The sequence below is a fragment of the Tursiops truncatus genome, chromosome 13 (assembly GCF_011762595.2).
Source record: "Tursiops truncatus isolate mTurTru1 chromosome 13, mTurTru1.mat.Y, whole genome shotgun sequence".
Taxonomy (NCBI): domain Eukaryota; kingdom Metazoa; phylum Chordata; class Mammalia; order Artiodactyla; family Delphinidae; genus Tursiops; species Tursiops truncatus.
The window spans coordinates 80,224,837-80,237,223 of NC_047046.1; the positions used below are offsets into that span (position 1 = coordinate 80,224,837).

The 12,387-nt window shown below is 35.2% G+C and overlaps 1 protein-coding gene across 8 annotated transcripts in view; it reads left to right on the plus strand.

Annotated features, from left to right (window-relative positions):
* Positions 1-12,387, plus strand: part of CCDC102B (coiled-coil domain containing 102B) — a 268,909-nt gene that overhangs the window by 77,119 nt on the left and 179,403 nt on the right. For all 8 annotated transcript variants that reach the window (XM_073790811.1, XM_073790810.1, XM_073790809.1 and 5 more), the window contains exon 5: positions 7,079-7,195. In XM_073790811.1, coding sequence (XP_073646912.1) covers positions 7,079-7,195 — 117 coding nt within the window. The remainder of the gene's footprint in view (positions 1-7,078; positions 7,196-12,387) is intronic.

Consider the following 12,387-nt stretch of genomic DNA (forward strand, 5'->3'; position numbering starts at 1 on the left):
GCTTATTCGGAAGTGATTTTTATTTCTAATTCTTTTCTGAATATTATTATATTTCTGAATATTTAAAGTTCTTGGTTGCATTGCTCTTTCATGTTATTTATAATTTTATTGATGTTGTTTTGGTCACATTGAAAAATTTGATTCTTCTTTTTCTCTAGTGGGCATGTATGTCTAGAATGTTCTCACTATTTATACCATATTCTCATCGTATTTAAGATTATTCTATTCCTCATTCTTTTGTCCTTATATATAACACTACATATGATTCAACTATGACCCTCTTTTGTTGCTCATTCTTAAATGGATTTAGGTTTTTTTGGTACATAGAAGGGAAAGTGGGTGCATAAAGAAATGTTTGCTAGCTTCACTGCTTTAGAGCTCATTACTCTTAATATTTGTGCAGTGTGCCCCAGATTATGGCCTTGTCCTCTCCAAAACTTCCTGGCCCTGTTCTCTGGCAGACTTCTACATGGATCTCTTCTCTGCCTTTATTGCCACTGTTCCTCTCAATGTGGATCCTGTTCTCAGCATTATCCTCTGAGGGGAGGGGGTATTTTTAAAAGAAGTCTTATCTGCTTTTTTTTTTTTTTTTTTTTTTGCGGTACGCAGGCCTCTCACTGTTGTGGCCTCTCCCACTGCAAAGCACAGGCTCCGGACGCGCAGGCTCAGCGCAGGCGGACTCTCAACCACTGCCCCACCAGGGAAGCCCTGTCTGCTTTTTTAAAGAGTATATAGGGTAGAGACTGCTCCAGTTCTTCAGACTTTACAATGGCCCTCTTGCATAAGCTCCCCAGTTAGAAATTGTGAAACTCCCCTAGTTTCATCTACTGTTTTCATGTTGACCTGACACACTTCCCAGGTATTGTATATTGTCAGTTTGCGGTTCTCCTGTTCTCAGATCACGATGATTCCCTTTAGTTTTCTCAAGCAGCTGTTGATCTCCTGCAATTCTTGAAGCTGTGAGTGGATTGTCTTAACCCACTTGTATCTTGGGGTCCATAGGGACAACTTGTCACCTAATTTTGCTGTAGGTATCCATAGGTTTTTTAGTTTGTTGTTCTCATTGCTCTGTTTTCATGGAAAGATCTGAGGTCATTAAAATAATTACACCACCAGACCACTGCCTTCTTTTCACAGTTCCCCACGGGGATAGTAATTTGGTTTTCAACCCCAGATTTCCAACTTCCACATGGGGTCTTCAAAAATTGATCTGCCTAAGGAAGTACTTTGCAAGCGAGTTCTCTTAGCCCACATTACCCTCCACCCACTTCGCAAATGAAAGGCATATTTATCTTTCTGATCCCTTGATCCCCAGTATTATTTTAGAACATTTTGCCAGAATGAGAAAAACTAAAGAGTGCCAGACACAGAGACATTTTAAAGTATTGGTATTAATAAGCCAACTAATGAATGAGTCACAAAACCTTTGGCATGTCAGGTGGTTCCTACTTTTCCTTTTCATAAAAATACTGGAATAGGACCTAATGGATTGGTCAGTTTATAGATAATAAAAAATAAATGTTGATATAAAATCAAAATGTAGCTTTGCCGTATATTTAGTAGGATATTAAAAAATAACACAAACAATGACTGGTATAACAAAATATCTTCCATTTCTGTCAACATGTGTTATCAACTTTCTCAGTGCTCCTATTTTGAAAAGAATAAATAAAACTGATGATAATTCTTATTTTATTCTATCAATAAGTAATTTCATCCATTGATTAACAAACTAATTGAAAAAATGTGTCTATCTGTCTCATAAAGAGATGCATTTCCAGTAAATGATTAGTTTATATTTAGTAATTATTTATCACAATATGTGCTATCCCATCTTATTTTTAAGCCACCGTGTACCTGTAATAATCGTTAAGGTAATTCAATCCAAAAGAAACTTTTTAACCTTTGGAACCTTACAGTTGTAATATATATAATACACACATATTTTATATACATAATTTTATTGCATGTTGTAGAGTAAAAACATTTTCAAGTATAAACATATGTTACAGTAAGATGATGTGGAGGAGGTGGAATAGAAATAAAAATTTAAGAAATAAAATTAACAATATAATTTTTTTTGAACAGATGACAGTGAATATCACATTTCTATGGAGTTTAGATATTGCATGAAGTGTGATGCAACCATTTTATTTGAAGTGTCAATATTTAAAATTCACCAGAAATTTTACTTTTTGAATCTAAATAAATATAATATTTTAAGACAAACTTTAAAAAGGTAGAGGATACATTAGCATGAGAGAAAAAGAGTTTAAAGACCACTAAAATCAGTTATTTAGTGTTTTTATTTTGACTTGAAGGATACAATAAAATTTGCATTAATCATACTTAAACATTCCTTAGTGTCTTTACTACCATTCTTTAAGGTTAAGGGAGGGATTTAGGTAAAGTTTACTTAAAAGAATTTTTGGCTCAGTTTTGGAGCTATGATATAAGTGGTGACATTTTGGAGGCTTCTCTGTACACTTACAGTTGATTCAAGTTACTTGAATGAACTGAACCTCGTTGTTAGCTGTCCCTAGGTCCACTGCATTTTGGGTAGCCTTCTATTGGGGCACATTTCCTTCTTACATTCCTCACCTTTCATAAGAATATGGTATCCCTACCAGAACCTGCCTAACTGTTAAACATTTGGTCTTATATTCTGAACTAGTTGATAGTCAATACTTATCCCAAAAGCCAAATTATAAATGTATGTATCAACATGAAGGCAATGGGAAGAGCTGTTAAAGTGTGTTGACCAGGGTCAATCTGATTACAATAAAACAAATAACTCAAAATTCAGTGTGAAGAAGAGATTTGGGGGCATGGGTGATGATGATACTGTTGTGAGTCTAACATGGTAATCCGGAAAGTCATAATCAGATGGCCTAAACTTGGTGGGGGATGTGGAGAGATGTGGAGAGTTGAGAAATATACAATTGAAAGAAATCATGATGCTTGGTGATTAATTGAATGTGGAATGCATTTTCCTTCTCCTATATTATATGGTTAAATAAGAAAATATTTTTATTTATATTACACAATATTTTTATTTTCTAGACATTGTCTCCTGAAAGATTTTTCCACTCTATGCTAAATCTAAATGTATTAGAGTAAATATTTATGCATAATGTTGCTAATTTTCCAGAAGCAAATTATGGCAGATATTTCTGAAGTCAGAGATATGATAAGTTGCCTGGTTTAACCTTTCACAAATACTGCAGTATGAAAAGAGGGATTTTAATGAGGAATTTTGGAATTATACTGTAATGCAATTTCAAAAAATAAAACTATTGCAAGAGACTATACTTAACTGAATTTTAAATAAAGGGACATGAACTTGGAAAATGCTTTCTAATTCTGACTCATTCACTTCATCAGATACCTTCTATTTCTGTCATTTTCAATTTAACTAATGTAATATATCATTTGTGGATGACATTCATAATTCTGCTAAATTAATAATCCTTACCATCTCCCCATCCGTGGCTTTCAATTTTTCATTTGCTAAATAGATTTTTAGTTACAACTCCATTAATCTAAACCTAAAGTTGAAGAGGCAAGTGGCAAAATTAAGATGATTTTGAGTTCAGAAAATAATTTTTAAATGATCAAAATAACTCAGATTTTTAATAGGAGGGAGTATAGTTGTTTCATTAATTTGTTAATCAACTTTTTTCTGTTATATTGTTTTAATTGCTTTGGCCGTTCAATATTTCATTTACTGTTTTTATTTTCTTTTTTGCTCTTGCCTGTCTGGAGTGTATAGGAACTGTGAGGTTAGAGGGGCTGGCTTAGAATAAAGGATAAGAATAGGAGATCAGGACTGAGGGTTATAGGACCAAGCAGCTGGTAAGGACTTTGACTTATACTCTGAATGGATTGGAAAGCCTCTGGAAAGATCTGAGCAGTGGAGTTACATGATTTGATTTACTTTTTAAAAAGCTTTTTTTTAAATTTTATAAATTTATTTATTTATATTTGGCTGCTTTGGGTCTTCGTTGCTGCACACGGGCTTTCTCTAGTTGCAGCGAGTGGGGGTTACTCTTTGTTGAGGTGCATGGGCTTCTCATTGCGGTGGCTTCTATTATTGTGGAACATGGGCTCTAGGCATGCGAGCTTTAGTAGTTGTGGCTCGCGGGCTCTAGAGCACAGGCTCAGTAGTTGTGGCGTGCAGGCTTAGTTGCTCCACGGCATGTGGGATCTTCCTGGACCAGGGCTTGAACCCGTGTCCCTTGCATTGGCAGGTGGATGCTTAACCACTGTGCCACCAGGGAAGTCCCTAAAAAGCTTTTTTTGATGGCTGTTTTGAGAAAGGGAATATAGATCCATGAGGAGAAGCAGAGAGTGTGGCAGTTATTAAAATAACTGAGATTTTGGTGGTTGATCAAGGCAGTAGTGGTGAAGGTAGAAAGTGGATGGATTTATTAAATAATTGAAGGCTAAGTTCAATTGATTTGTTTTTAGTCTGAATGTGGCATATCAAAGAAAGAAAAAAGTTAACCATAAGTCCAATATTTTTGGCCTGATCAAAGGGGTGGATGGAGGTGATATTTTTTGAGATGGCAAAGACTAGCAGAGAAACATTTGAAGGAGAAGTACTTAGTCTTTTCAAAGTGTTAAGCTTTGGAAGCCTATAGAAGTGATAAGTAGCAAGTTGGGTGTGTGGGTCAGAAGTAGAGGGGAGACCTTCAGGATGGAATGAGGCATTTGAAGGTTGTCAGCATTTTGACTGGTATGCAGTGCCATGGGTGCACATGAGCTGTCCAAAGGAGCAAATGCGTCAAGAGAATGGGTACATTCCAACATTCAACTCTGTCTTCTAACTTTTCTAGTAAATTTTTTCTGAAGGAAGGATGGCTAGACACATTTTAAAAATATCCTATTATTGTTCTTTAAATTTTTGAAATTGCTTTGTCCTTAATTTATGAATGCAATATATATTCATTTTTTTCCTGAAGATCGTGATTAGATTTTTTTAAAAAAATCATTCTCTTTTATATCTTAAATTGTACCATTTTTCTGTTTTCTTTATTTTCTATCAGACATTCTGTTTCTTAATCTTGGTCATATTTTTTCATAGCCTTGGGGTTCTTCCTATGTCCAGAGATCCTTGATTTTCTGCTCACAGTGATGAATGAAAATGGAATTATTTTAGGTAATTGATGTGGATTCCCTCTACTGTTGCATATGAAAGTGTATTTTCCTGCTTCGTCTCTCCTTTGAGTGGTTTATTGAAAGTTCTGTTGACAATGGTGGGGGGGTGGTTTATGATTGATCTAGTTCCCTGAGAAGTAATGACCAAGATTTCAGAAGTTAAGCTAGGGGCACTCAATTGCCACAATGAGTTAATTTTTTTTTTTTTTGGTGGACACAACCCAAAACCTGTGGCTTGCAATTTGTTATTCGTTTTTTTAGCAAAGTGACTTTCCTTTTCTTTATGCATTGGTTTAAGAACTCAGGTAATGAATTTGGTAAGAATGTTCTCAAATTTGCTTCCCCCAGTTATTAGCTTTGTGAATTTGGGAATGTTACTTAAGCCTAGTAAAAATATGTTTTATTTTTCTTTAAGGTAGGGGGTAATAATAATAATACCTAACACAGAGGATTACTGTTAGCATTAAGTAAGGAAATATATATCAAGTCCAGTACCTAGAGACTAGTACATGCTTAATATTACTATTAACAATAATAACATGAGTAAGATTATTTTAAAATTTTAAATAAGTGGTATAATGATAGCTTTTATATTCTAATTTATTGTCAGATTACATACAAATTATGTAATTTTAATTCTGGAAACCTACATAGTGTAGGAAAAACATGTTAATAAAACAAAATAGCCTATGTGTATATATCTACATTTTATATATATATCAAATTTCATGATTCTGCTGAAAACTTCTAATTATAAGGACAGCTATGGGGAAAAATCATTGTTTGCATTTCTAGGATTTTTCTCATTCCTATGTTTCTTTTTATAGACTTAGGTTTTAGGTTCACTGCAAAATTGAATGGAAGGTACATAGATCTCCCATATACAGCCCCACCCCCCCACTCATAGGTAGCTTCCCCCATTACCAAGGTCCTTCACCACAGTGGTACATTTACTACAATTGATAAGCCTACACGATACATTATAATCACCCAAAGTCCATAGTTTACCTAAGGTTCACTCTTGGTGTTGTACATTACTGGTTTAGACAAATGTATAAGGACATGCATCCATCATTAGAGTTTCATACAGAGTAATTTCACTGCCTTAAACACCTCTGTGCTCCACCAAGTCACCCCTTCCTCCTCCAAGCCCTGGAAACCACTGATCTTTTTATTGACGACATAGTTTTGCCTTTTCTAGAATGTCATATAGTTGGAATCACACAGTATGGAGCCTTTTCAGATTGGCTTCTTTCACTTAAAAATATGCCTTGATGTTTCCTCCATGTCTTTTCATGGTTTAATAGCGCTTGTTTTTGTTTGTTTGTTTTTTTAGTGCTGAACCATGTTCCATTGTCTGGATGTGCCAGAGTTTATTTATACTGTTTTCCTGCTGTAGTTTTCTATAGAAATTTATTGGCATCTTTTATAGATGTTCTACATACATTTTACCAGCTTGAGCATTATACAGTTGTATTTTTTCCGTTGCCCAAATTTGTCTCTGTTACAATCTATACACTTTTTATACTTCATCGAAAATATACGTAAGTAGGATTACAAAGAGTACTATGGGACTAATATTCAAGACTGAAAGATCAGAATTAATTGGATTAGTTTAGAATCCAATTAGTCAATTATTAAGAATCTGTGGAGGTAACTAAGCTTTGTCCAATTTTCAACTTGTGAATTTAGATTCATGGAGACTTGCTGATTTGTTTTCCAACAACATAGGAGTTTTCAACTACAAGTGTAAAGAAATACATGGTTCAACTACAATATTTATAATAGCAACAACAAAACCTACCAGGTTATACATAGAAAAAAAAAAACTGAAAGCAAAATGAAAGACTAATGTGAATTATCCTGGAACCAGCCTTTGTAATATCATGTGATTATGACTTTAACTTTCTTTTTTCAGTTTGACATTCTTCATGGTCAACATAAAAATAAAATGGAAGAAATATCAGGAGATATAAAGGAAGGATCGAAATCTAAAAATAGCAGTGACAGAGTGATCTATGAGTTAAGAGCAGAGGTAAGATACTGGGTAAAGAGTAATATACTAAAACATATCTGAAGGTTATTAAATGATATAATGTCCTAAGAAGTATAACTGAGGAGTCTTTGGTTATTTTATGAAAAAGAATGCTGCTGAACATCAAAAATAAAGTATCAGTACTTTAGATCACAGTACATGTGATCTAAAATGCTGTGAAATGATATTGGCCCAACACTATATCTGAATTGTCTGAATGTTATAAAGACAAATTGACTAAAAACCACCTGGACACACCCCTACCCTCACCCCATATAAGGAACAAGTTCACCCCCCACTCAGGAAGCGAGCAAGAAAGAGAACCTGTTTGTTCTTGTTCTCCCCTGCTGCAGCAGGGGCCCCAATAAAGCCTTGCCTGAAAAAAAAAAAAAAACCTACCTTATAGCTGATACATCTTACTGTAAATAAATACTTATTAAAAGTTTGATCAGCTGCTGGATCTCATGTGTTAAGATATTATCAGGAACAATGACATTCAAAATTTGTTACATGTAGTTCCTGGTTGAATTCACATGGCTGTTGGCAATTAGCAGTAGGCAGAATTACCTCACTTTGGTTACAGTTAATTCATTTCTTAGGTGTGCCGAGTAAAATGGTGGAAACAGCTAGTTTCCGCTCCCACCACCACCACCAACGACAAATTAATTTTCACAGATTGTACATTCTGTTTTCTTTGTCTTTTTGGTAAAGGAGGAATTATCATCCTTAGAGATAGGAGGGGAGATTGAATTATTTGTACTTTATAGAACATTGTGTTAGTGCATTAAAAGTGGGAAATCATAAATTATGTAACGGGTAATTCTGGAAGATGTCTTAGATACAAATGTGTAAGAACAATTCAGGAAATGGAATTAAGTTAGTGAAAAATATAGGTTGGGAGGAAAGTAATTTGTACTAGAAGGTTTCTTCCTTATAAAATCCTGTAAAGGCTGAATTCACACCTCAGTATGTTTTATATCAGATGAACATAGTGCAATGGAAAATGCATAGATTTCAGAACAAAAGCGGCTCCATCACTTACCGATTACTTTATTCTGGTCAACTCCTTAAGCCTCTCTAAATCTCAGTTTACAAATTGTCATAAGGGAAGTAAGAGTAATACTAGTTATCACACAGGATTTTTGAAAAGATTACGTATTGCAGAGGAAAAATTGTCAGAGGCAGAGTGCTTTACTGTTGGCAATTAGCTAAGATATTCAGGAGAATTTGCCCTTCCTGAGATTAGCTCTTCCCTTGTCACCTCTTCTATGAGTCATGTAAGGGATGTTGGGGTGAGGGAGGATATATAGAGACATCTGTGATGAGAAAGACTGAACTGTTGAAAACATCGCTTCCTAACAGTGAAGTCAAAGGGGAAAAAATGATGGCCTTTTGTTTTCTAAGAGGAACCAAACCAGCAGGATACGTACCAGTGTTCCTTGGCCCTGAGATCTGAGAGGTATCTTTGATTAAGGATCGCACACTATGTCATGTACAAGCTTATTTAAGTGTTAGAGACAAATGCAGAGGAAAGCACATATGGTTGTTAATACTCTCCTCAAAAGTTGATGGCATTGTCTTAGATCATCATTTTCAGGATACATTGGGGTCGTAGCAATATAGGATCTCTGATATACAACTGTTTTAGTTTGGTGTAATAGAAAGTTCTGAGACTCATTTAAGTAAGCTATTTCACATCTGTAGAGCTCAATTATGTATCTTAAATTAGGATACAAACATTTTGCCCACCTAAAGGCACTTTTCCATAAGATATTCAAGCACTATGATATATAATTTTTGCTATTTTGAAATTCTTAATGAAGCACTTAATGCTGAAAGCAAATGTAGACATGAATTGCCTATGTCTTTTACTCTGTGCACTTGAATGTTATATTCGAATGAATTAAATTTCAGAAAGAAAGCTTTGTTCAAAAGAAAACAAATATTGGGACAAATTCTTATAGAAACAGTGAGCTTGTGTGTGTGTGTTGTATATTTGAGTCTATGTGTTCATTTAAACTTTAAATTAGGATAGAAGCTACCTCCTTTCTTTGGAAAAGAAGATATAACCACTCTGTTGTCATTGTTTTGTTTTTTATACTCGTTATGTTTAGGTCTTAAAATCTTTTTATGTTTGCATAAAAGTCATTGGGTGATTATACCATAATTTAATTAAAATATAATCTATTTTTAAAAATCTGTTTAGTTTTAGTGTTACATATATAATCAATATTGCAGTAAACATGCATGTTCACGTGCATCTTTAAACATTAAAAAATGGCTTAGGGTAAATTCCTAGAAATGGTATGGCTTTTTCAAGAGAATGTTTATTTTTTCAGTATTTTATACACACTGCCAGATTGTCCATTAGAAAAATTATATCAATTTACATTCTCACTCACCTGCAATGTATAAACATGCTCATTCTATAGCCAACAGTATATATTATTGTTTTTAAAATTTTCCTAGCTGATAGGCCAAAAAGATCATTTTAATTTGTATTTTATTGATCTAAACATACACTTCTGGTTGTTTGCTCATTTTTATTAGTATAAGGTTTATTATAATAGCTACCATTTACTGAGAACTTACTGTGTACATCACACATATATTGCTGAGCCATTGAAATATAAAATCTTATTTAATATTTTAATACTCTTATGATCTGTGTATTCTTAGCTACTTTTAATGGAAAGAATCTTAGAGGACTTACCTTGATCAAGGGTACAACAAACGTTGTGCTCAAGGGTACATCAAACGTTATATAGATAATCTTTTACCCATGTTCTTATTTAGTTCCAGTTTCTCAGAGGCACACACTCAGGTCAGATTGTTCAGCAGGTTAGGATCTTACCAAAGGCCACCAGCCCATGAGTTAAATCCTGAAGCCACATGTTACCAGCAGTCAGTATCTGACATTGCTACCCCGGTCTGTCCTCATTCTGTGGGTTTACTGAAGCAACAACTCTGGAAATACAATAGATTTTAATTGTTGGAATTAAAAAATAGTATCTTCATATCAAACATCATGATTTTCTAACCATTGATGATCCCCATATGTCATGGGCACCTTTTAAAAACTGTTACTAGGGCTTCCCTGGTGACGCAGTGGTTTGAGAGTCTGCCTGCTGATGCAGGGGACACGGGTTCATGCCCCGGTCCGGGAGGATCTCACATGCTGTGGAGCGGCTGGGCCTGTGAGCCATGGCCACTGAGCCTGCATGTCTGGAGCCTGTGCTCCGCAACGGGAGAGGCCACAACAGTGAGAGGCCCGCTGTACCGCAAAAAACAAAAACAAAACAAAACAAAACTGTTACTAACACCCACCAATTTGATAATAGTATTGTTTGCACTTGAGGAGTGTGTTTTACTTATCTCTTAATCTGTCCAGTCTCTTTCAGAAATAGTTTGATGATGATCTTCCCATTTTGGAAATCTGATTGGTCAAAGAAATTCAAAATGCAGTCTTGATAAAAAGGCCCCAGAGTATTTAAATAATTGACTCTTCTGGGCAATGTGTAATGAGGTGAATTCTCTGAGCAGGAAGTCACTTGGTAAATGAATATATCTTAACATATGCATATATGCATATGCGTAATGGATGCATTTGATCTTTTCTCCACATTTAAGATCAAGACCCCTTGAACTAGAAATGAGAGTTTATTTAGGATGGAAATGAACTGGCATTCTGAGTGAAGAAATTGTTACCTTTTTCTACAACCTGGCTGCTTCTTGAAAGCAAACTCATAATCAGGAAACACTCACATTACATTTTTTAGGCCAAACTTCTTGGGATAAACATTTTCCAAGGGAAAATAATTAGTTTATCTTGTATTATTCCAAAAATATATCACTTACATTTCAGTTTCAAATTTTGGGGAATTTTGATTTCATATTTCTTTTCTGTGGTTTGTTCTTTTCTCACCTATTCACACATTTATATCCTATTCCTATTCCACTTTGGAAAGATTAAGTAGACATACTTTTCCCTACTTAATTCAATAAATCAAATAAAAACTCTGAACATCATATGTAAAGTAAACATAAAAGACTCAAAGTTGAAGAGAAAAGGCATTCAGCTAGGTATCTTGGGACCTAAGAAATTACATGGAGGAGTTTCCTGGGTTTTCTTTTCTCTGCATATATGCCAGAATTGGAGCTGAAGAAGCTAGCAGCCTGGAAATAACAACAGGCACAGATAAAAACAAAACCAAAAACAAAATGCAACTGAAGTCTTCTTGCTCTAGTTAAAGGACTAGGGAATGGTCAGCTTAGCAAGACAGGAAACCAATAGACAATAATTGTTCTAATCCACCAAATATTACAGAAAACAGTGGCGCCCCACTCAGCTCCTGTTAGTAAATCTGAATGGGGAGCCTACATTTCCACCCTCACAAGACAGTAGAAAGTTGCCCAGTCCTTCCTTTTGGAGTGTTGGCATAGAAGGCTGAGCTGGAACCAGGGTTTCATCCCTGCTGGGCAGCAGTGAGACCCCCAGAGCTTGTGGTGTCAGTGAAAACCACGTAGGGGTCCTGTACTTTCACCTCCACCCTCTCCCAGCTACAGAGGTCTAGTGGATAGCTAGAGCACCCATCCCCATCCAGCAGTAACTAGGAGCATCCCCAGTCGGGTACCAACGGAGGTTTGGTGGGGCCTGGACTTCTACCTTCACCTGGAAGTAATGAGTCCATGCTGCTGCTTTACCTTCCAGAATGGTACATCAGAGGAACCTGTCTAACACAGAATGTTTAGATGAGAACCAGAGTCTCATAAGATAATACCCAAAATGTGCAGGACACAGTTGAATATTATTCATCATATCAAGAACCAAAATATCTCAGAATGAATGAAAGAAGACAATCAACAAATGCCAACACTGCAAAGACAGAGATGTTTCCATTTCTTGGTGAGAATTTTAAAATGGCCATCATAAAAATGCTTTAATCAGCAATCATGACCATGCTTGAAAAAAATAGAAATCCTCAGTAAAGAAAGTCTCAGCAGAGAAATAGAAAATACAAAGAAGAAACAAATGGAAAAGTTAGAAGGGAAAAACACAATAACCAAAATTTTTTTAAATTATGAATGGAAGGAACAGAAGAAAGAATCAGTGAACTTGAAGACAGAGCAATAGAAATTACCCAGTCCAAATGACAAAAAGAAAATAGTCTGAAAGAAAACAAAGGCTTTGC